This window comes from Esox lucius, chromosome 1, assembly GCF_011004845.1.
Source record: "Esox lucius isolate fEsoLuc1 chromosome 1, fEsoLuc1.pri, whole genome shotgun sequence".
NCBI classification, from domain to species: domain Eukaryota; kingdom Metazoa; phylum Chordata; class Actinopteri; order Esociformes; family Esocidae; genus Esox; species Esox lucius.
Genome location: NC_047569.1, coordinates 6,522,807 through 6,549,128, shown reverse-complemented (window position 1 = coordinate 6,549,128; position 26,322 = coordinate 6,522,807). Strand labels below are relative to the sequence as shown.

General features: G+C 42.2%; 1 protein-coding gene across 2 annotated transcripts in view; it reads right to left on the bottom strand.

Moving 5' to 3' along the window:
• The window catches only part of LOC105029340 (neprilysin), a 94,825-nt gene that overhangs the window by 18,331 nt on the left and 50,172 nt on the right, over positions 1 to 26,322 (bottom strand). For both annotated transcript variants that reach the window (XM_010902657.4, XM_010902659.3), the window contains exons 8-13: positions 25,998 to 26,066; positions 24,920 to 25,054; positions 13,281 to 13,382; positions 12,908 to 13,044; positions 2,764 to 2,857; positions 2,132 to 2,260 (exon numbers count right to left, since the gene is read on the bottom strand). In XM_010902657.4, the coding sequence (XP_010900959.1) occupies positions 2,132 to 2,260; positions 2,764 to 2,857; positions 12,908 to 13,044; positions 13,281 to 13,382; positions 24,920 to 25,054; positions 25,998 to 26,066 (666 nt within the window). The remainder of the gene's footprint in view (positions 1 to 2,131; positions 2,261 to 2,763; positions 2,858 to 12,907; positions 13,045 to 13,280; positions 13,383 to 24,919; positions 25,055 to 25,997; positions 26,067 to 26,322) is intronic.

Sequence of the window (26,322 nt, the reverse complement as noted above, 5' to 3'; positions counted from 1 at the left end):
GTTTTTTTTTTGGGGGGGTGATACATAGTTACGACCATCATCGGCTAGCATTTTTCTGCCCAGCGTTCCCAGTTATAAACATGATTTTGTATGGATGGTTATGTTTGTTAGGGTTATACAGCTCTGGAAAAAATTAAGAGACCACTGAACCTTTATCTTTCCTTTCCAAAAAAGTTGAGAAGGAAAGTTTTGAGTGAGGAACAGAAGCGTTTAATTTGCAGTGGTTGTGCTTGTTGCCTGCTTGTCCTCAGCTAATATTTCTTATCCCTGGCCAGATTCAATATCCAGTCTACTGGCAGTCTGTGTCTCTAAGCACAAAGCTATTTTGCCATGGATAGTGAGTCAGTCATTCACTCACACAGAGACATTGACTCTTCTTGGACAGTTCTGCTTAGACAGCACAACAAAAATATACAGTGGGTATAGAAAAGAATCACCCCCCTTTAAAATAATCACATTTTGTTGCTTTGCAGCCTGAACTGATTATGGACAAAAAACTATTTTTGTTTTATTCAGCTGTATTTACAACTTATAACATCCAAGTGAAATATATAATAACAACTTGTCAGAATCTTTTTTTTTACTAATTAAAAAACAATCACTGAGTTGGAAAAAGAATAACCCCCTCCTAAAAATTACTTGTTAACCCAACCAGGTGTAGTTAATCACCTTCTCAATAGCACACAAAGCCAAATGACTTTCAACTGTGATCAGCTGTGGACATTTTGATTAGCTCAGCATGAAACCATCTTTTCCTGAAGCATTTCAGTCTTTGGTAGTGTTTTCTTCAGTTGCAATAAACTATGGGTGGCAAGGCATTGTCAAAAGATCTCCAGAAAAAAGTTGTGGACAGGCACAAGTCAGGAGATGGATACAAAGGCTTTATCAGTGCTTAGAAGTACAGTGAAGTCTATTATTAAGAAATGGAAGGTATTTGGTACAACACAGACCCTCCCTGGGTCAGGACGTCGCTCCAAACTGGATGAAAGAGCCAGGAGGAAACTGGTCAGAGAGGCTACCAAGAGGCCTACAGCAACTCTGAAGCAGTTGCAAGAATTCATGACAAAGAGGGGTTATTGTGTGCATGTGACAACAATATCACAAATTATCCACAAATGTGGCTTGTATGGGAGGGTTGCAAGAAAAAAGCCACTCCACAAGAAAGGCCACATGCAGTCACGACTGAGCTTTGCCAAAACGCACCTTGAAGATTCTAAGGCCACGTGGAAAAAGGTGTTATGGTCAGATGAGACTAAAATGTAATTATTTGTCCTTAACACCAAATGATATGTCTGGCGAAAATCCAATACAGCTCACCATCCAAATAACACCATTCCTACAGTAAAGCATGGAGGTGGTAATATCATGTTATGGGGTTGTTTCTCTGCAGCAGGGACTGGAGCACTTGTCAGGATAGAAGGAAAAATGGATGGGGCAAAATACTGTAAATTCCTTGAGGAAGATCTGCTGTTCTATGCCAGAAAGTTGTCAATGGGAAGAAGATTTACCTTCCAACATGACAATGACCCAAAGCACACAGCAAAACTGACCACACAGTGGTTGAAGGAGAAAAAGGTGAATGGCCTAGTCAGAGCCCAGACTTAAACCCCATTGAAAATCTGTGGAATGACTTAAAGACAGCAGTCCACAAACGGTCACCATCTAATTTAACTGAACTTGAGCAGTTCTATGTCTAGATGTGCAAAGTTAGTAGAGACATATCCCAACAGACTAAAGGCTGTAATTAAAGCAAAAGGTGGTTCAACAAAATACTGACACAAGGGGGTGATCCTTTTTCTAACTCAATGTTGTTGTTTTTTTTTGTCTGACATGTTGGTGTTATATCTTTCACTTGGATGTTATAAGTTGCACTGAATAAATACAGCTGAATTAAACAAAGACTGTGTCTGTCTTCATTTCAGGCTGCAAAGCAACAAAATGTGATTATTTTAAAGGGGGTGATTCTTTTCTATACCCACTGTAGTTAGTTGCCTTGCTCAATTGCACATTCACCAATTTCTTTCAACCTTGTTGGTTGGGAATTAGGATCAACAGTCTTACTTCAATGGCGCAATGTTCTACCCAATGGGCTGACTACAACCCATCACACACATACACACATTAACCTTACCAATTCTTTGCTCTCCCCTGAGAAGGCCTCCTCTACGTACAGTCTCCCTACAGCATTGTCCATATTGTTGTTGACATAGATGGCACATTGTCTCCACACTGCCGCCTCCGATGTAGTACCATACAGAGCCTGCAGGAAGCAAGGCACCATGTCTTATACTGATAATATCACACAAGAGATAATGCTAAGATACACGAAGTGGAGGAGATTGATTGTGCAAATTGCAGAGGAAGTGAAAATGATCAATGGCGTAAGAGCAAATTAAACACTCCATTAGCCCCTTTCAGCAATTTTACAACAATGCAGCCTTAATGAGTGAAGTGGAATCTTAAAAGGCACCGTGTTGTTTTTGAGCTTGCACAACTTCACACTTGTTCATGTCACAAATAAAGACATCACACATGAAGAAACGGAATTAGGTTTATTTCTTGTAAAGTGGTAGGAGTACTTTGTATATTTAAATATCAGACTATGACCCAAACTTGATTTGGTCATTAAACCACTCTCTAGATGTCACATTCTGTCTGCTAGTCAGCAACAACTGATAATTGGGGGCGCTCCAATCAAGTGTGTGGGAGACAAGGGTAGGATTGGGAAGACTGAAGGGATGAAGAATGTAATGCTTTGTGTACCTTCCGGAAGGCTTTCCTGGTATCCCGGTACTGCCTGCTCAGACCCACCACCATGTTCATGACAAAGCGCCACACCATGTAGTTCTGCAGATCTCTGTGGAAACAACAACAATGAATTATAAGGTTAGCTGACTACAACTAACATTGGTCTACCATGAAGTTTAGAATAGTGGATTAATACTGCGGCATATGGTGGTCCAGTGAAGCCGCTGCCTCTGGTGCACAAACGTTAGTTGCCAGAAATTTAACTCCCGTTATATGAGTGGAGCGGAGCCCCCTAGAGGGCTTAGCCTCTAGTGGTTTACCCCGCTGCGTCAGTGCCCATCACTGAAAATGTAGTATGCACATGGGTCAGCCAATCGGGGCATGCCTGCCCCTAGAAATACCCGAGCATACCCTTATACATCCTCCTGATAATTTATTCAGACAGGAAATAAGGGGAAAGGCTGGGTATCAAATCTAGGGGGCTCCGCTCTATTCATATAACCGGAGTTACATTCCCTGTAAAATTAAGTTATACAGTGAGGGAAAAAAGTATTTGATCCCCTGCAGATTTTGTTCATTTGCCCAATTACAAAGAAATGATCAGTCAATAATTATAATGGTAGGTTTATTTGAACAGCTAGAGAAAGAATAACAACAAAAATATCCAGAAAAACTGGCTCCCAGGGAGCCAGCGTATTACTTGTATAAAAGACACCTGTCCACAGAAGCAATCAATCAACCAGATTCCAAACTCTCTACCATGGCCTAGACCAAAGAGCTGTCCAAGGATGTCAGGGACAAGATTGTAGACCTATACAAGGCTGGAATGGGCTACAAGACCATCACCAAGCAGCTTGGGGAGAACAGTTGGTGTGATTATTCGCAAATGGAAGAAACACAAAAGAACTGTCCAAGATCTCACCTCGTGGAGTTGCAATGATCATGAGAACGGTGAGGAATCAGCCCAGAACTACAGGGGAGGGTCTTGTCAATGATCTCAAGGCAGCTGGGACCATAGTCCCCAAGAAAACAATTGATAACACACTACACGTGAAGGACTGAAATGTCCAAATCTTTGGTGAGGATCTCCTTCCCTCAGCCAGGGCATTGAAAATGGGTTGTGGATGAGAATTCCAGCAAGACAATGACCCAAAACACACAGCCAAGGCAACAAAGGAGTGGCTCAAGAAGAAGCACATCAAGGTCCTGGATGAGCCTAGCCAGTGTCCAAACCTTAATCCCATAGAGAATCCATGGAGGGAGCTGAAGGTTTGAGTTTCAAAACGTCAGCTTCAAAACCTTAATGACTTGGAGAAGATCTGCAAAAAGGAGTGGGACAAAATCCCTCCTGAGATGTGTGCAAACCTGGTGGCCAACTACAAAAAATATCTGACCACTGTGATTGCAAACAAGGGTTTTATAACCAAGTACTAACTCATGTTTTGCAGAGGGGTCAAATACTTATTTCACTCATTAAAATGAAAATCAGTTAATACAATTTTTGACATGCGTGTCTCCCACTGTTCAAATAAACCTACCAATAAAATTATAGACTGATAATTTCTTTGTCAGGTGGCAAACATAGAAAATCAGCAGGGGATCTAATACTTTTTTCTCTCACTGTATGTCACGGAGTGCTTAGCTCCTAGTGGTTTACAATGAAGCGAGCTTGCCAGGATGTAGTCGCTGCCAGACCCAAAAAGAACATGACCCACGAGAGTCAAAAGAATCTAACATGAGACACTCACTTCAAAACAACTGCTACTAGCAGGAAGGAATGAAGTGTAAGAGTTTAAGGAACGCATAAAAAAATATATATAAAAGGCAACCTCTACCTTACAGGCAATGTGAACCCTCACAAACCTGTAAAGGAAAAGCCTAAAATAAAAACCCCAGCAGAGAATTGAACCTGGGTCACAGAATTAAGAGACAGGAATGACCCGGCTAGACCACTAGACTATAAGGGAAAGACGCTCAAACTGCCAAGAGGCGTAGGTATGGCATGGCATCATCTACCGCTTATCCGGGGCCGGGTCGCGGGGGCAGCAGTCTAAGCAGGGATGCCCAGACTTCCCTCTTCCCAGACACTTCCTCCAGCTCTTCCGGGGGGACACCGAGGCGTTCCCAGGCCAGCCGGGAGACATAGTCCCTCCAGCGTGTCCTAGGTTTTCCCCGGGGTCTCCTCCCGGTGGGACGGGACCGGAACACCTTCCCAGGAAGGCGTTCCCGGAGGCATCCAAAACAGATGCCCAAGCCACCTCAGCTGACCCCTCTCGATGTGGAGGAGCAGCGGCTCTACTCTGAGCTCCTCCCGGGTGACCGAGCTTCTCACCCTATCTCTAAGGGATCGCCCAGCCACCCTGCGGAGAAAGCTCATTTCGGCCGCCTGTATCCGGGATCTTGTCCTTTCGGTCATGACCCAAAGCTCATGACCATAGGTGAGAGTAGGAACGTAGATTGACCGGTAAATCGAGAGCTTCGCCTTGGGGCTCAGCTCTTTCTTCACCACGACAGACCGATACATCGACCGCATTACTGCAGAAGCTGCACCGATCCGTCTGTCAATCTCCCGTTCCAGAGGCGTAGGTGTAATATTAAATGTAAAGAGAATCCCCTTGTGGGAGGCGAACCCGGGGTTACGGAAATTGAAAAACACTAACATTGAAAACAGCATAGCACACTCCTAGTATGTTCTACGTAATAGGCCAGTGCGCGAAAGGGGGACAAGCGATGCAACTCCTCCTCCTCACCCACATGGGGAGGAGGAAGAAAAGCCTATGACTCAATCACCCTTGACTGATAAGAGCTTGTAATAACCTTGGGCACAAACGACAGATTTGGTCATAACATTGCACTGTTGAAATCCCCTTTAATACATAGGCAGCCAGAGCGCACAGAGAGCCCACGCAGATCCCTCACTCATTTAGCAGAACATAGAGTGAGGAGTAAGGCCATCTTCATAGAAAGAAGTTTTAACAGACTCTGATCCAAGGGTTCGAAGGTAGTACTCTGGTTAGATCCTATTGGGGAGCACCTAGTTTGGCAACTAGGCGAGTCCGGTGTGTAGCCAAAAGGAAATATTGAACCAAAGGATGGCTGAAAACAGTGTTTTCCAGAAAAAACCTTCCTAACCATGAGGGTCACCAGTAGAGATGGGGGTAATCGTGCCCTCCGATTTGGACATCCTGTCTGTGAGGAATCGCCCACAGGGGTCCCTCAAGCAGTTTAATCATTTCTGGGTACCAGATTGGGTTGGCCTGGTTCAGGGGAGTCAAGCCCAGAACAGGGCCTTCCTCTCTTTCCCCTAGGCCGAGGGCCCTGAGGCCACACACCCCCGACTGCTTGTCCTTGACAAACGCCTCCCCATCTCCTCCGTCAATACTTGTATGAATGACGTCACTCTGCCCCAAGGGAACTCCCTGAGAGAGTGTGTTGGGGGGTCTCCAGTAATTCACATACCCCTCCAGATGAGACAGCAGAGACTGAAGCCGTCTCTGTTACAGGGTCCACTCGTTGACGGGAGAACCAAGCCTGTAGGTTGTGCATGTGCAGTAACCCCAGAGGGACCACAGCATGCGCCACTGCCATCATGCCCAAAAGTGACATAATTGAATGATCTGAACACACGCATGATGGGCAACACAGATTGAGAGCTGAAAGGAGATCCTGAGCCCTGGAATCCGAAATGCACGCTCTCATCAAGTGCATGCCCAGACAGAGACCCCTGATTGGAAACCTGCTGGGCCGGTTTTGTGACACTCTTTGCCCAGTTCACAGTGAGTCCTAATCATGTAAACAGAGACACCAGCTGAAAGGTGTGAGCCCTTGCTAGCTCTGCTGGAAAGGCTAGGATCAATAGATCGTCTCTGATGACCTGTCTGCATAATGGTTCCAGTCCTGTATCCACAGACTTGGAGAAGGTGCGCGGAGCCAGAGAATAATTGAAGACTACCCTCTTGTATTCGTAAGCCTTGCCCTGAAAGGCGAAACAGAAAAACGTCCTGTGCGAGGAACGATCAGGACATGAAAGTAGGTGTCCTTGAGGACTATGCTCGTGCAGAAATCCCCTGGGAGAAGAGATTCCAACAGGTGAGTTGTGGTGAACATGCGAAACGTTTGGTTACACACTTCAGAGTGCGTAGATCCAAGATTAGCCTCACCACGCGTGCCTTCTTTGGAACCAGGAAGTAGAGGGATTACAACATGCTCTGCTTCAGATTGTGCAGGACCATGGCTATAGCCTCCTTGCTCAGGAGCTCCCGTTATTTCTGACAGGAGGGCATTTGACTTGTCCGGCGATGACATCACCGTCTCCACCACTCCCTAAAGGGACGGGGAGGCTTGTGAAACTGAATCAGATAACCCTTCCTGATTGTGCGATCGAGCCAGTTCCTGATTGAGCGATTGAGTGTGTACAATGACGAAAACGTTCCCAAAAATGCACTGAGAGCGGAAGTGCATGTAGTTGGGGGGCATTTGCTAGAAATGTCTAGTATTTCCCTTCTGCCCCCGAAAAGGGAGAGACACGGCCCATGGGGAGCAGGGATCGAAAGGAATTTGTGTTGACAGGAGTAGTACTAACACTGTCAGACAGCGGCACATCACAGGGCAGGGGGAACCCAGCATTTGCATACGAGGCACCTTAGCCGCTTGCAAACAGATATCGTCATGGCGACACCAGCGAGAGCTCTCTGAGGCGTTGCCATGGGAACGAAGCTCAGTCGAAGCCATCTGCGGCGCTGTGCTAATCAGGGATCCTGCTGCCCGGCACTTCAGTATACTTGAACGAGAGGGATGTGAGGCTGGAATAGTTATACTTATAACTTTCCTGGAAGCCTGTACACACCGTGAAGTAGATAGAGACTTAAATTCATTCACCCCCACTGAAAAGGGAAGGGTACAAGAGCAAACTCTGAGAATGAACCTAGAGATCTACAGAGCGACTCTGAAGTAAAAGCCGCTTGCAATCGCTACTGCTCATATCCAAAGGAACCGTCTTAGAGAACGACAGAGTTAACTGTCACAGCAGTGGTAACCAATGGAGGCAAACTGACCCTGATAGTAAGAAAGGTGGAGGTCACAGACTCAGACACATGAGAATGTGCATAAGCACAACTTACACCAAAAGAGTAGTGTTCTGACTGTTGTCAAAGCAAATGAAGGGGCCAAATAAGTCACGCGATTCGAGCCAACACAACTAGGAGAGGATGAGGAGTGGTGGCAACGCTGCTGTCCCTAGCTGTCTCAACACCTAGTCAGCGCCACTTGGTCTTCTTAGGCGGGGAACAGCAAACCTCGGGCATGGGGTCCAGGATCTGGGCCTGGCCAGCGCAGGAGGAGACACTGGAGGTGGAGAAGGGTCATGCTGAGCAGGGGGAGCAGAAGAAGCCGCAGAAGTAGAGGCGTCAGACCGGCGGGTCACCGCTCTTGGACGTTGGAGAGAACGGGACTGACAGACATCAGACGCAGCCGAGGCGGGACGTCTGGCCAAGGGGGGATGACGAGACAGCTCTTTCTCATCTGCGTCGATCCCCTTGAAGTTCAGTGGCGGAGTGAACAGCGGCACCAAAGAGCCCGGTCTGAGAGAGAGGTGACTTGAGCACTCTCAAAGAGAGAGATAGCCAATGTTGTCCCACCACAAAAGTAGCCATGGTGCATTCCGCGCAAACGGCCTTGGCCTGGTTAAGGTCCAGGATGGCCTTCAGGTAACCGGCGATCTCCCCAATCTCACGACAGCAGCTGCGGAGGCCAGAATTGCTACACTGTTTAAAACCAACAAGGCCTGCGCCCTGAACACGTAGGTCTTATGGAAAAACTGCGCCCTCTGCTTGTCCTTAGGCGAGGGCAGAGTAGGTTTCTTCCCGTGCCAATCGATGCTGGGAAGGAATTGGGCCGCCAGTGTCTGTTCTGGGGTGTTAATAGCGAGCTGCCTTCCCACAGCCTTAGTGAAGGGAGTGTAGGACCTCACTGGAGCCTTACCGGAGAGAGGAAAAGACCAGCATCCCTCTGCATATACCTTAAATCCCTGAACCTCAGGGGTGGGTGATTCCACAGCCTTAAAGGACTCAGCCCAGGAGGCAAAGGACATCCTAGACCGAGCCTTAGGGGGAGGGAGAGGAGGAAGAAGGGGCAGCTCAATCCTCAGCGCAGCCTGCTTTATTATCCTGTCAAATTCCACTCTCAGAGGGGGAGATCGAGCGAGGGAGGCAGCAGAGAAGAGGTCATCATCCACATCCATGTGGGAAGCGGTGGGGAAAGCAGGACCACTCACCCCCGCCCCACAGGGGTAGAGATTGGGTTGGCCTGGTTCAGGTGAGTCAAGCCCTGAAAAGAGCCTTCCTTTCCTTCCATTAGGACCTCCTCAGAAGCCGTCATCAGAAGGGCCGAGGACGCTGTCAATGTTGACTTCCTCCTCAAAGAAACTGGCTCTCTATGCACGCACAGAGAGAGACAAAGAAGTGCATGCAAAACATGCAGGAGGGTCAGTCAGGCTGCCACGCGCATGCGCGGGACCCAGGCAGGACACACAAGAAATATGGTTGTCCTCAACTGACAGCAATTGGCAGCAAAAAAACAAATTTCTTGAGATATGGGTGTAGCAAGAAAAAAAATAAACTCAAGTAAGTTGTGCAAAATCAGCGATGGTCAGCTATGCTAAAGGTAAAAGGGAGGATGTATAAGGGTATGCTAAGGTATTTATAGGTGCAGGCATGCCGTGATTGGCTGAGCCATGTGCATGATTAATTTTCAGTGCCGCTTATACAGTGTAGGAAACTATTAGTGTAGTTTCCTACACTAATCAAGGTTAATGACATTTCTCACTATTTACAGTGTATATACTGCGTATATTTCCACTGTAATACATTTCGTCATGATTACACCTGAGAATTTTCATTGCATGTTGTGATTCCTACATACAGTAGATTAAAAAAGGCTACACACTCCTGTTAAAATGCAAGGTTCTTGTGATGTAAAAGAATGGAACAAAGATAAATCATGTCAGAACTTTTTCCACATTTATTGTGACCTACAGGTGCTGGTCATAAAATTTGAATATCATCAAAAAGTTGATTCATTTCAGTAATTCCATTCAAAAAGTGAAACTTGTATATTCTATTCATTCATTACACACAGACTGATATTTGTTTCAAATGTTTATTTCTTTTAATTGTGATGATTATAACTGACAACTAATGAAAATCCCAAATTCAGTATCTTTAGAATACTACTTAAGACCAATACAAAAAAAAGATTTTTAGAAATGTTGGCCAACGGAAAAGTATGAACACGAAAAGTATGAGCATGTACAGCACTCAATACTTAGTTGGGGCTCCTTTTGCCTGAATTACTGCAGCAATGCGGCGTGGCATGGAGTCGATCAGTCTGTGGCACTGCTCAGGTGTTATGAAAGCCCAGGTTGCTCTGATAGTGGCCTTCAGCTCTTCTGCATTTGTTGGATCTGGCGTATCTCAACACCACAATATCCCATAGATTTGCTATAGGGTTAAGGTCAGGCAAGTTTTGCTGGACAATTAAGAACAAGGATACCATGGTCCTTAAATCAGGTACTGGTCGCTTTGTCACTGTGTGCAGGTGCCAAGTCCTGTTGGAAAATGAAATCTGCATCTCCATAAAGTTGGTCAGCAGCAGGAAGCAGGAAGTGCTCTAAAACTTCCTGGTAGACGGCTGCGTTGACCTTGGACCTCAGAAAACACAGTGGATCAACACCAGCAGATGACATGGCACCCCAAACCATCACTCATTGTGGAAACGTTATACTGGACTTCAAGCAACATGGATTCTGTGCCTCTCCTCTCTTCCTCCAGACTCTGGGACCTTGATTTCCATAGGAAATGCAAAATGTACTTTCATCAGAGAACATAACTCAGCAGCAGTCCAGTCCTTTTTGTCTTTAGCCCAGGCAACACACTTCTGACGCTGTGTCTTGTTCAAGAGTGGCTTGACACAAGGAATGCGACTGCTGAAACCCATGTCTTGCATACGTCTGTGCGTGGTGGTTCTTGAAGCACTGACTCCAGCTGCAGTCCACTCTTTGTGAATCTCCCCCACATTTTTGAATGGGTTTTATTTCACAATCCTCTCCAGGATGCGTTTATCCCTATTGCTTGTACACTTTTTTCTACCACATCTTTTCCTTCCCTTCGCCTCTCTATTAATGTGCTTGGACACAGAGCTCTGTGAACAGCCAGCCTCTTTAGCTATGACCTTTTGTGTCTTGCCCTCCTTGTGCAAGGTGTCAATGGTCGTCTTTTGGACAGCTGTCAAGTCAGCAGTCTTCCCCATGATTGTGTTGCCTACAGAACTAGACTGAGAGACCATTTACATGCCTTTGCAGGTGTTTGGGGTTAATTAGCTGATTAGAGTGTGGCACCAGGTATCTTCAATATTGAAGCTTTTCACAATATTTAAATTTTCTGAAATACTGAATTTGGGGTTTTCATTAGTCGTCAGTTATAATCATCAAAATTAAAATAAATAAACAGTTGAAATATATTTATATATTTTTCTAATTTTATGACCAGCACCCATATAACATGAACAATTCTATTGAAAAACATACTGAAATCCTTGAGGAAAAAAAAAAGAATAAATCACAAAAACTGGGTTGCATAAGTGTGCACACCCTGAACTAATTCTTTGTTGAAGCACCTTTTGATTTTATTACAGCATTCAGTCTTTTTGGGTAGGAGTCTATTAATATGGCAAATCTTGATGTGGCAATATTTGCCCACTCTTCTTTGCAAAAGCGCTCCAAATCTGTCAGATTATAAGGACATCTCCTGTGCAACAGCACTCTTCAGTGTCTTCATTGTGGGTATGGTTTTCTTTGGGTGATGTGCAGTGTTGTATTTGCGCCAAACATACCTTTTGGAATTATGGCCAAAAGTTAAACCTTGCTTTCATCAGACCATAACACATTTTCCCACATGCTTTTGGGGGACTTGATGTTTGTTTTTGCAAACTTCAGCCAGGCTTGGATGTTTTTCTTTGTAAGAAAAGGCTTTTGTCTTGCCACCCTACTCCATAGCCCATTCATATGAAGAATACGGGAGATGTTGTCACATGTAGCACACAGCCAGTACTTGCCAGAAATTCCTGCAGTTTCTTTAATGTTGCTATAGGCCTCTAGGAAGCCTCCCTGACCAGTTTTCTTCTCATCTTTTCATCCATTTTGTAGGGACGTCCAGTTCTTGGTAATGTCTCGGTTGGGCCATATTTTCTCCACTTGATGATGACTGTCTTCACTGTGTTCCATGGTATATCTAATTCTTTGGAAATTCTTTTGTTCCATTCTCCTGACTGATATTTTTCAACAATGAGATCCCTCTGATGCTTTGGAAGCGCTATGCGGACCATGGCTTTTGCCATCTCTCTGAGATACAACTAAGAAAATGTCAGAAAAGTCCTACCAGAACAGCTGAACTTTATTTGTGATTAATCAGAGACACTTTAAATGATGGCAGGTGTGTAATGACTTCTATTTAACATGAGTTTGTTAATTCTGAACACAGCCACATCCCCAGTTATATGAGGGTGTGCACACTTATGCAACCAGGTAAGGTTTTTCATTTTTCCCCCTTGAAGATTTCAGTTTGTTGAACTGTTCACATTATATGTCAATGAAAGTCTCTTTCTTTTACATCACAAAAACCTGGCATTTTAACAGGGGCGTGTAGACTTTTTATATCCACTGTAGCTCCCATGTAGCAAAGTTGGTCAAACATGGCTTTTCTAAGTCCAGAGTTGTGGGCTCCATTCCCATACTGGTCTGGAATGAAAATGTATGCACTCACTATGGTAAATGGCCCTCGATTAGAGGATCTCCCTGAATTATTTAAAGATGCATGCAGTGTGCCTTCAAACTTGGAATTTCATTGCTAACTGAGTTATGATAGCGATTCAAATGATAAATTATGCGTGTAAACAACATATACATCCAGGCCAAAATGGGAAATTTAAACACATATTTTGTTAATTGCAAATGTTGCAGACTGCATTTTAAAATAGAAAATGTGAAATATATGCTCAGTAACCAAAAACTCTCTTCTCCATCTTTCTCCACTGTCTCTGTCTAATAATGTAACAAACTATATATGAAAAGGATATTTGCTCAACAGGTGTTTTCACATAATTTTACCTTTTTGTGTATTTGTTCAGGATAGGGTTGAGTCGTCTATAGTAGTTAGGTGCATAGTTGATGACGCTCTCTGTGTCAGGGACAGTGATGCCGACTGTGTCCATGATCGTATTGGTGAAGTAACTCCAGTTAAACATCTGAGAGGAGGGATTCATTGTGTGAAGAAAATAGAGCAACATGAATGTACACATACACACATACAGCAATTTTCCCACTGCTGAACACTTCACCTGGTCTGACCAACTACACTGATTGCTCACAACTGGGCACACATACATTTATCAAGGTTGATTGAACATGTACAACATGACTCCAAATCTCACTGAACAGGGAATACTGAGATTATTCAAGAACACATGAAAATCTATCTTACTTTTGTGTCCACCTCAAGGCTGAAGTTAGCATTGAGAACACCCAGATTCATCTTGTTATATTGCAGAACGGGGTTGTTTCGGTCCTCTGGAGTATCGGTTGCCTGGAAGGGAGGGACAGTATTATGTTTTCAAAACATATAGGGTGCTGCACACTATGGTTATTTAGGCTGAAATATAATCGCAACACATAAATCAGGCAGTGAATTATCTCAGAGGTAAAGCATGAAGGGCATTCCACATTATTTAAAAACTAATTAATTTAAATTAATTACAAATTTGCAAACATTTATTGAATATGTAAATTGCACTTTATTTTGCTCTGTAATACAGAGACCCTATCACGTCCTGTAATAACAACTGTGGAGCAAAGATAAGAGTCCCTTCCAGATCAGGGGTTTCATAGTCTGAGACAATGGGCCTCCCTTCTGAGAACATTAAGAAAACCACGCACCCCACTCCTTGGTTGCGAAATGATCAGTTTGTGAAGTAGGCTGTCAGGTCCTGGCCAATACATCTGTTCTACTGACACACTACAAATGTTCTATTAACACATTACAAATAGAAGGACAAAAAAAATGCAATGCTATAAGTTCCTAAATTGACAGTACAAAATGAACAAAAAGTAAGAAAACCCTCTGGATAGTTATTTTGTTTACATTTTTGGGCACATGGATATCTGAGTGACATTTTAACCATATTCTTTGATAAATATAACCCAATTTAACAAACCATACAAACAATTAACTGTGAAACAATTTATGCAATAAACAGGATCTACCCAAAGGCAATTTCATAGTGCAGAAAAAGCAAGTACACCCCTACCTTATAATTAGAGAATAACTTGGGAGGGTTGAGCCTTCCATAATGATTAGAAACTTGGTCTGGTTTACACCAGCCAAAGTTAACCCATCATGCAAAAGAAGGATTTCTGATGCATGGGAATGTGCAATGGGCTTGATGGATCATCTACAAATGTCCAGACCACTGGCCATCTATATAGGACATGTTGTCCCACTAAAAACAACATAAGAGCAGACAGAATAACCCTGAAAGAAGTCTCTAAGAACCCCAGGGTAACATCAAGTTCTACAAGGCTCTTTTGCCACAATCAATGTCGAAGTGCATAAGTCAAATGTCAGCAAGGGACTGCAAGGGACTGCAAAACCTGGGAAACATGGGAGGTCTGGAAGGAAGAAGCCTCAGCGAACAAGAAAGATAATCATAATATGACTGATATTTGCCAGGCAAAACCTGGATAAAGATCAAAACTACTGGAACAATATGTTCTGGACAGACGAGTACAAGGTGGAGTGGTTTGGTTTGTAATAGTCAACACAAAAAAAGAGAACACTGCCTTTGAACAGAAGAACCTCATACCAACTGTAAAGCATTTAGGCGGTGGCGTTGTGGTTTGGGGCTGTTTTGCTACCTAGCCAACTTAAAGAGGGCCCTGCATGCAAGAAAGCCCTCGACTATGAAATAGTTGAAGCAGTAATGTAAAAACCAGTGGGCACAATTCCTCCCAGTTGATATAGGAGAATGGTAGACAGTAACAAGAAACGGCTAGATTAAGTTATTTTGGCAAAAAAAGTGCATGCACTAGCTATTGAAGCTAGGGGTGTACTTAATTTCTCTGCACCATAACATTTTCTTTTGGTTGATTTTAATTGCATAAATAGTTTCTAACTTCAATTTCATTTGCTAAATTGGGGTACTTTAATCAATGAATGTGATTGGAATTTAATTCAGATATTCATTTGCATAAATAGGCATAAATGACAACTTTCCAAAGGAAGTATTTTTTCACAAGACTGTATCTGAGCATTTAAATAACACAATATACTTCCAATTCAAATCAACAAATCCCTAAAAGTAATTTTTCTAGAAAACTAGGTAATATTTAAAGGGGCACTGTGTAGAAACCTGCCTCTGAGAAACATTAATTTAAAACATTAACTGCAGATGTCTGATGGCTATGTATGCATTTTTTTATGCTAGCAGTACAGTAAAATTCTTATATGAGATCCCATTAACATTTAATTTAAAAAGTATTTCATACTTTATCTTTTAAGTAATTAAATCAGATTTAAACAAATGTGTGTGCCTTATAATTAGGCATGCCTGTCTGTTCTTTTTATGATATTACACAAGCTCAAATTATGTTGTGCCTTATGGGATTCAGTCAAGGAGGATGCATTGCTGCAGGATTACTAGAAGGGGGCCACTGGAGGGTCTAATTAGTAAGTATAACCTTGAAGTATATCCTTGATCATGTTCAATCCCTCAGCTTTCGGACACTTTTGAAAAACACCAGAGATGTGCGTGAATGTGAAAATGAAGGCCTGAGGTCAGAGGGGAATGAAAAAAGGTCAAGCGGTCTATTTGGGATTTAGAACTTTCTTTCTGTAGAAGATAGTCTGATAGCAGAACAGTATGAGGGGCCGTCAGGGACATTATTCAGAAATACCTCTCACAAACACATGTGAAATGCTCTTACACACACTACTGAAACGCTCTTGTAAACACTACTGAAACGCTCACATACATACAAGTGAAACGCTCTTATATACACTACTGAAACGCTCTCATACATACAAGTGAAACACTCTCACACATACAAGTGAAACGCTCTTATATACACTACTGAAAAGCTCTCATACATACAAGTAAAACACTGTTATATACACTACTGAAAAGCTCTCATACTTACAAGTGAAACGCCCTTATATACACTACTGAAACGCTTCTATATACATTAAGATGATTAGTAGTGCGCGTGTGCGAAAGCTGCATGCTGCCTGTTACGTTACTCCCGCCTTTGAGTTTCCTTTTTTTTTTTTACTTCTTAACTTTTATTCTCTTTCTGTTTGTTCTTATTTTTTCACTGTAACTCTCTGAAGTCCTGCCCTCTCAAACGATTTTGTTTGAGAGAGTTTTTGTGTTTTATTTCCTGGGACACTAAGGTGGCCATTTCCTTAACATCAAAAAGGAGGACACTTTGCATACACAGGGAAACGCAAACAAATATTTGTTTGGTATGATCCCGTTAAAAATGTTAATATGTTAAAATTCCTGGCATCAATAATAATAATTAATTAATATATATGATATTTATATATAATAACAATGTGCAATATTTACTGTGCAATACTATTCCATATTCACTGTGCAATCTATTCCCCATGTGCAACTGCTGCTGCTGCTACTATTTCTGTAATCTGTTGTTGGTGGATTCTTACTGTTTTTTCTCATGTACATAATGATTTAATTTTTTATTTTCCTACTCTTACTGTTTGTTTTATTGTTTTTTTCTCTATCCACTTTGCTGCTGTAACATTGGAATTTTCCCATTGTGGGACAAATAAAGGAATATCTTCTATTTTCCACCAGATTACACAAAGGTGCATACACATATCACATAGCTAATAAAACATACACAGAATACATAGGTCTAATAAATACAGAAACGGTTCTTAATGTTTTTATCTGGATAGATAAAGGCTAAAAAATACAGCACCTTCTGTTTCAGATGCAAAGGCTTTGCCTATACATGTAAGTATGAGCATTTCCAGAATTTCAGTCCAACAGCCGACTTTAGTTAATGTTAAGTTCTCGCTGAGAGCTTGATTGACAGCCTGGTAGTAGCAACTGCAGTAGCAACTGACACATGGCTCATTTGAATATTAAAATTAGCCATGTGTTGATAGGTCACAACACGAAAATGTAACCAATTAAATTACTTATTTTGAGACAGACTGTCCAGCCTAAATCCGGAGGAATGGCCACCCTATGCGACTTATATAATATACATACAGTATTCCCACAGCTATCCGCGGTTCCACATTCGCGAACACAAGTATCCGCGGAAATCTTTCAAGAAGTCCGAAATTCTAAAAACGCGCTAATTTCAACCATCCAAGTGTCGATCCGGTTAATTGCATGAAGTCTTTCTATTAAAAAAAAAACATAAAAACACATTGTTTTATGTTTATTTAATGTATTTATAAGTTTTATATCTTCTGTACATATATATATATATATATATATATATATATGTATATATACAGTACATCCCCCATGTCCGCGAGGGATCGGTTCTGCGAACCCCTATATAATATTTCACTATAATGTGTGAAAGGATTTCACTATAGTGTGTGAGAGGTGTTTCAGTAAAACCGGAAGGCCTTCCGTTCAACAAAAATGCGCAGTTCACAGAACGATTCACGTGTTGATCGTCTGCCACATTGTTCGCATCACTATCTGCCCAACAGCCTGCAAGCAGCCTAACCGATGCAGCAGCGTTACTTCACACCGCGCTGGCGTCAGCGGAGAATATCAGTCAGCTGAGAACAACTGACTGCGTCAGTCAGGCAGCTTTTTAGTAGTGTATATAAGAGTGTTTCACTTGAATGTGTGAGAGCTTTTCAATAGTGTATATAAGAGCGTTTCACTTGTATGTATGAGAGCTTTTCAGTAGTGTATATAAGAGCGTTTCACTTGAATGTGTGAGAGCTTTTCAGTAGTGTATATAAGAGCGTTTCACTTGTATGTATGAGAGCTTTTCAGTAGTGTAGATAAGAGTGTTTCACTTGTATGTATGAGAGCTTTTCAGTAGTGTAGATAAGAGTGTTTCACTTGAATGTGTGAGAGCTTTTCAGTAGTGTATATAAGAGCGTTTCACTTGTATGTATGAGAGCTTTTCAGTAGTGTAGATAAGAGCGTTTCACTTGTATGGATGACAGCTTTTCAGTAGTGTATATAAGAGCGTTTCACTTGTATGTATGAGAGCTTTTCAGTAGTGTATATAAGAGCGTTTCAGTAGTGTGTGCGAGCGAATAATCTTCCAGTTGTTTATGTGAGTGTTTCAGTAGTGTATGTAAGAGCATTTCACGTGTTTGTGAGAGGTAATTCTGAATAATGTCCCTGACGGCCCCTCATAGAACAGAGCTGTATTTATTCAACAACATATAGGAAATACAGAACAGTTAAATTTTGATTTTCTCTCTAATAAAAAATAAACCAACCATCCTTTTGGCAAGCTCATCCCCAGGCTGTTGAGCACAACATATATGAGCCTGAACTCCTTTCATTCCGTTGGTCTTGTGGGAGGGACTAATTTTAACTTTAATTGTAGCGAATAACAATCCTGCAAAGGTGGGGCTCCAAATGATGCTGTGTACTCGATTGGCACTTTGTCTTCAAAAACATTATCCAAGTAATGTACCACAAAGAAAGAAACATGACCTACTTTCCAGCAACTTGATAATGACATCAGCGCCAACAGCCCAATTGTCTTTATTTGAAATAAATGTTAGTTTTGCTTGCTAAGGACAACACTGCCATCGGTCAAAATAATGTTGATGACATAATGATGATGCCAATGTCGTATTCTACTTAATATTACCTACATTAGCATTGTCTGCATATTTCTAAGCCCTATAGTAATTTAGCTGAAACAGTAATTAGCCCCTATTCAAAGTCAACATTCTCCATCTCCATCCATCTCCATCTTATCCACTTCATCCGGGGCCGGGTTGCGGGGGCAGCAGTCTAAGCAGAGATGCCCAGATTTCCCTCTCCCTAGACACTTCCTCCAGCTCTTCCGGGGGGACACCGAGGCGTTCCCAGGCCAGCCGGGAGACATAGTCCCTCCAGCGTGTCCTAGGTCTTCCCCGGGGTCTCCTCCTGGTGGGACCGGACCAGAACACCTTCCCAGGAAGGCGTTCCGGAGGCATCCGAAACAGATGCCCAAGCCACCTCACCTCGGTCATGACCCAAAGCTCAGAGAGTAGGAACATAGATTGACCGGTAAATCGAGAGCTTCGCCTTGCGGCTCAGCTCTTTCTTCACCACGACAGACCGATACATCGACCGCATTATTGTAGAAGCTGCACCGATCCGTCTGTCAATCTCCCGTTCTATCCTTCCCTCACTCGTGAACAAGACCCCTAGATACTTAAACTCCTCCACTTGAGGCAGGCACTCTCCACCAACCTGAAGTGGGCAAACCACCCTTTTCCGACAGAGGACCATGGCCTCAGATTTGGAGGTACTGATTCTCATCCCCACCGCTTCACACTCGGCTGCAAACCATCCCAGTGCATGCTGAAGGTCCTGGTTTGAAGGGGCCAACACGACAACATCATCCGCAAAGAGCAGAGACGTGGTCCCCAAACCTGACACGTGTGGTCCCCAAACCTGACACCCTCCGGCCCCTGGCTGCGCCTAGAAATTCTGTCCATAAAAATTATGAACACACCCGGCGACAAAGGGCAGCCCTGCCGGAGTCCAACATGCACTGGGAACAAGTCTGACTTACTGCCGGCAATGCGGACCAAGCTCCTGCTTCGGTCGTACAGGGACCTGACAGCCCTTAGCAAAGGACCCAGGACCCCATATTCCCGAAGCACTCTCCACAGGATGCCGCGAGGGACACAGTCGAATGCCTTCTCCAAATCCACAAAATACATGTGGATTGGTTGGGCAAACTCCCATGAACCCTCCAACACCCTGTAGAGGGTATAAAGCTGGTCCAGTGTTCCACGGCCCGGACGAAAACCACACTGTTCCTCCTGAATCCGAGGTACTACTATCGGCCGTATTCTCCTCTCCAGAACCCTGGCATAGACTTTCCCGGGGAGGCTGAGAAGTGTGATCCCCTATAGTTGGAACACTTTGGTGTGTTCCAAAGTCAACATTCAAACATGTAATTGAGTTGCGGAGGTACAATCCATGGATGAGCAGACACACTTCTCAAACAATTTCGCTGTGCATCCTTTATTGCTGTTACTTTATTGCAGTTGCACTGCATCAAAAATATGAAATGTCCATGTTTTTAAAAGTACATCCAATAGCCATACAGTAAGAATATGGACAGCAGTGTTTGAGATACATACTATATACAGGGAATGGGTGTGGTGGGAGATTGGTTGTTTAGACTTGGTAATTGAGCCAGTGGCTATTGAGCCTATACTTTCTCTGGCAGTTTTCTTTTAAGCTACAAAGGCCACATTTGAAGCAAGTGTCCAGCAGACCTACTGTGAAATTGAGAGGAAGTTCTTCTAATTGGATTATTAACAATCGTGTTATTATTATTTCATTATGTTATGAACAGTTACTTCCAAAATAAGCTTAGACAAAATGTAAATGTGCATTCAGGATTTAGCCCTCTTTATCAGTATATCAAATGAAGTACATTGTCTACCATACATTGACTTCTTACTTATTGTAATCTAGTTGTGACAAAAAACAATTCCTAATTCCTAACATAAAATATTCAGTGACCAATATAATCACCCTTCTTTTCAATAATTGCCATGAGCCTTCCATCCATGGAGTCTGTCAGTTTCTTGATCTGTTCACAATCAACTTTCGCTGAAGCAGCAACCACAGCCTCCCAAATGCTGTTTAAAGAGGTGTATTGTCTTCCCTGACTGTATATCTCATGTTTGAGAAGGGCCCACAAATTCTCAATAGGATATAAGTCAGGAGACGAAGGGGGCCAGGTCATTATTCAGGCATCTTTGTGGCTCTTGCTGGCTAGCCAAGCAGTGGATTACTTGGATGCATGTGATGGAACATTGTCCTGCATTAAGATCATGGCCTTCTTGAATGCTGAAGACTTCTTCCTGTACAACGCTTTGAACAAAGTATCTTCCAGAAACTGGCAGTAGGTTTGGGAGTTGAGTTTCAGTTCATCTTCATCCCGAAAAGGTCCAACTACCTCATCCTTAATCATAGCAGCTCATACCAGTACCCCTCCTCCACCTGGCTGGCGCCTGACTGAAGTGGTGCCGTGAGTCCATTAGTGATCCAGCCACGGACCCATTCATCTGATCCATCAAGAGTCACTCTCATTTAATGTTCACAAAAATCTGTCTTCAGGTATTTCTTTGCCCAATCTATACAGCACATTTCAAATCTTATTCGATGGTGGTCGTGTTTCAGCTGTCTCTGAGCACTTGACACCTTGTACTTCTGGACATTACAGGTAGGTTGCAATTCTAGAATATGGTGGCACTGGAGGATAATGGTTTCCTGGTAACTTCACATTTAATTACTCTCAAGTCTTTTGCAGTTAATTTGTATCTTTTCTTCTCCATGCGTTTTTGCACCCCAGTTGACTATTCACAACTAAACCTTTGAGTGTCCGGTGGTCACGCCTCAATAGTTTAGCTATTTCATGAGTGTTGTATCTTTTTACAATTTATGACTTTTCAGTGTCAGTTAAATCTCTTTTTTGGCCCATTTTACCTGAGATCATGAAACTGCCTAATAATTATGCACACCTTGATATTAGGTGTTATTCACTGTTGCCACACTCTCCCTCATTACACCAATACATTTTACCTGAAAATTATTTTAATCCGATGACCATTCAAGTTTATATGGTTTAGAGTTTGAAAATGTGCATAGAAATAATGATACAATCCAAAAATTCACTTGCCTAATAATTGTGGATGCAGTATATATATACACTCACCTAAAGGATTATTAGGAACACCTGTTCAATTTCTCATTAATGCAATTATCTAATCAACCAATCACATGGCAGTTGCTTCAATGCATTTAGGGGTGTGGTCCTGGTCAAGACAATCTCCTGAACTCCAAACTGAATGTCAGAATGGGAAAGAAAGGTGATTTAAACAATTTTGAGCGTGGCATGGTTGTTGGTGCCAGACGGGCTGGTCTGAGTATTTCACAATCTGCACAGTTACTGGGATTTTCACGCACAACCATTTCTAGGGTTTACAAAGAATGGTGTGAAAAGGGAAAAACATCCAGTATGTGGCAGTCCTGTGGGCCAAAATGCCTTGTTGATGCTAGAGGTCAGAGGAGAATGGGCAGACTGATTCAAGCTGATAGAAGAGCAACTTTGACTGAAATAACCATTCGTTACAACCGAGGTATGCAGCAAAGCATTTGTGAAGCCACAACAGGCACAACCTTGAGGGGGATGGGCTACAACAGCAGAAAACCCCACCGGGTACCACTTATCTCCACTACAAATAGGAAAAAAGGGGCTACAATTTGCACGAGGTCACCAAAATTGGACAGTTGAAGACAGGAAGAATGTTGCCTGGTCTGATGAGTCTCGATTTATGTTGAGACATTCAGATGGTAGAGTCAGAATTTGGCGTAAACAGAATGAGAACATGGATCCATCATGCCTTGTTACCACTGTGCAGGCTGGTGGTGGTGGTGGTGTAATGGTGTGGGGGATGTTTTCTTGGCACACTTTAGGCCCCTTAGTGCCAATTGGGCATCGTTTAAATGCCACGGCCTACCTGAGCATTGTTTCTGACCATGTCCATCCTTTTATGATCACCATGTACCCATCCTCTGAAGGCTACTTCCAGCAGGATAATGCACCATGTCACAAAGCTCGAATCATTTCAAATTGGTTTCTTGAACATGACAATAAGTTCACTGTACTGAAATGGCCCCCACAGTCACCAGATCTCAACCCAATAGAGCATCTTTGGGATGTGGTGGAACGGGAGCTTCGTGCCCTGGATGTGCATCCCACAAATCTCCATCAACTGCAAGATGCTATCCTATCAATATGGGCCAACATTTCTGAAGAATGCTTTCAGCACCTTGTTGAATCAATGCCACATAGAATTAAGGCAGTTCTGAAGGCGAAAGGGGGTCAAACACAGTATTAGTATGGTGTTCCTAATAATCCTTTAAGTGAGTGTATATACACCGATCAGCCATAACATATTGACCACTGACAGGTGTACTGAACAACACTGATACTCTCGTTATCATGGCACCTGTCAGTGGGTGAGATATATAAGGCAGCAAGAGAACATTCTGTCTTCAAAGTTGATGTGTTAGAAGCAGGAAAAATGGGAAAGCGTAAGAATATGAGTGACTTTGGCATGGGCCAAATTGTGATGGCTAGACGACTGGGTCAGAGCATCTCCAAAACTGCAACACTTGTGGGGTGTTCCCAGTCTGCAGTGGTCAGTACCTATCAAAAGTGGTCCAAAGAAGGAAAAGCAGTGAACCGGTGACAGGGTCATGGGTGGCCAAGGCTCATTGATGCATGTGGGGATTGAAGGCTGGCCCATGTGGTCCGATCCAACAGACGAGCTACAAATTAATGGGGATGGTCCCAACCCCATTAACAAGGGAAATAATTCCACTAATTAACCCTGACAAGGCTCTACTGTGAAGTGAAAACCATTTCAGGTGACTACCCCATGAAGCTTATTGAGAGAACACCAAGGGTTTGCAGCGCTATCAAAAAAGCAAAGGGTGGCTACTTTGAAGAAACTAGAATATAAGACATGTTTTCAGTTACTTTTTTGTTAAGTACATAATTCCACATGTGTTCATTCATAGTTTTGATGCCTTCAGTGAGAATCTACAATGTAAATTGTAATGAAAATAAAGGAAATGCATTGAATGAGAAGGTGTGTCCAAACTTTTGGCCTGTACTGTATATATATATATTATATATATATTTGCAGGTCTTCCTACTTACAAAGCATGTACATGCTTTGTAAGTAGGAAAACCTGCAAAATCAGCAGTTTATCTAATACTTGTTCTCCCCACTGTATATACTCTTATTTTACATAGGTTAACTGAGAATACATTCTTGTTTAACTGACTTGCTCAAAGAAAGAACTTCAGTTTTTGCACTTTACTAGCTATGGCTTTAATATAAGAAGGTAAAAAAATAGCCACTCTCTAACAGGTATTGTCCAATGGGTACAAATTAAAATTAAAGCAATTTTTTTTTTAACCAGGAATAATGACTAGGAAGTCACAGATGTATTATTCTTTCAGTGCTTCTAAAAGAGTAAAAAAAAAAAAACTTGGTCTACTATATGAGGTTGCCTATGGACAATTTTTAGTCAACGTTTTATAATATGTAGTGTATATGGCATTGTTTCAGCTAGGCTGAATGGCTCAAGGCTCTGACAGCCCAACTGTCAGCCAAGCTTGCATTTCTGTTAAACCATAATCTTTTTTTTCTTATATCCGGAGGACATAAAGCAATATGAAAAGATATAGTATCTATTTTGAGACATTACATGTAAGGCCAGTTTCACAGATAAGGATTAAGCCAAGTCTATGAATAGAAACCAAGCTCAGTGAGTTTTATATAAATCTTTATGTCTTTGATTAGGCTTAACATGTGTCAGCGAAACCAACCTGTAGTGTTTTCCTATTTTAGTATTCACTTTTCATATGAATTATTTTTAGAGGATTTCTCACAAAATTGATCATACCTCTTTGAAATGTCACCAAAGCCATTTACATTTAATTCAGCTTGTGTAGTGCTGATATAGCTTTAACAACACACTCGAAAAACATTGAAGACTACAACATTACTACAACTCTGTGCCTAATAATCAGATTAATTAAGTTATAACATCTAACATTACTCTAGTGATCTTGCGTCCCTATTAATAAATCATTGGTTTCCCCATTTCCTTCTCAGGAACCCTAATCTTTTAAACCTGATTAAATTTACAGATTGCCCATGGAATTTTAGTAATAGATCTTCAAATATGATCTAGAATGAAGCTTTCAGAAAGGGTATTGGAGACCATGAAATATGTACAGCAGTATGTAAGTTAGGCAAATGCCATTCAAATAAAGTAGCTGTTTTGAACTTACATTGGCAATCTCCTTCTCCAGCCCAAGGACCCTGGCGACATCTTCTCTGATATGCGTCTCATTGACCACCAGGTTGCGGTCAGTACGGATCAGCTTTGCTACATCTATCATGAACTGTTCATAGGCTCTACATGGCTGGGACAAACACACACACACAAACACTTTTTTTAAACACGTCTGATAATATCAACAAACTGTCAGATGTTGACTTTTGAGTGAAATAAGTTAAGTGCCATCCTCTTCTGTTTGGTGATTAGAAACCAGAAGAATACTGTAGGGGAACTGTTACAAGTGTTCTTTTTTTTCATCTAAAATGAGTTTTAAAACATCAAACACACATCTATCTTCATGTCTATCCCTTAAGACAAGCTATTCTAGGAAGTACTGTACACAATCAGTTTCTCAATCAGTGGTTGTGTGCAAATGAAACCATATCAAATGTTTTCCTCCCAAAATCATTGACATCTGGATTGGGCTGTAACATAATCTGTTCCGTCAAGCTTTTTTGATTTTAATCATCACATTGTTCAATAGAGAGTATCAGTTACACACACATACTTGGACACACACAAACACTCACGTACACAACAAATGAACACTGGTTGTCTGAGAGTCATTTTCTATGGGGGGAAATTGATAGATTCTCCCTAACAGTGACTCAATTGGTTTATCTAGAGGTCTTGGTTGTTCCTGACAAAAATAAAGAACTCTTGTGGTTAAATCATTCAACATATATACTCAGTTTCAAACCTCACAGCTTTCTCAGTTAATCATTTCTAGTAATGATAGTCAATTACTAACACAGGTGGTGTGAACCCAGAGCCAATATAAATATCTAGAGAGGATGTTGATCATATCCTAAACTGATTCTGATGGCTTGGACCCAATGTGGATTTGGGACATTGTGATTTCTGGGTGGGTGGACCAGTGATCTGAACCACAGCGGAGTTGAAACCCAAACCTAGACATAATAAGCCAAAGACAACATAGTCCCTCCAGCGCTCCGGTCAGAGAGGAAGTGTGAATATTATTGATGTGTATGTGTGAGTGTGTATGTGTGTAGCAGGCACAGGCCTACCTCTTCATAGGGGCCAGTGCAGGCATAGTAATCTCTGGATAAGAGGCCAAGGCTTGTTTGCTGGTCAAACTGGCAGAAGAGAGAGTATGAAGAAACAATCAGCCATTCATTCAACAGCATGGGAAATATAATATATTTAATTCCCTGTTTACATACTTGACTTTTTTATGTTTGTACATTTGAAATTATACTGTTTAGTTACAGTTAATTGCTTTTTAATTGACATTTATTTAACAGCCCGGGTACAAGCTTTTTGCAATACCTGCAACAACATCTCTTACAATGTGTATGACAAAACAAAAAAATACTTTTAGTAACCAAAATT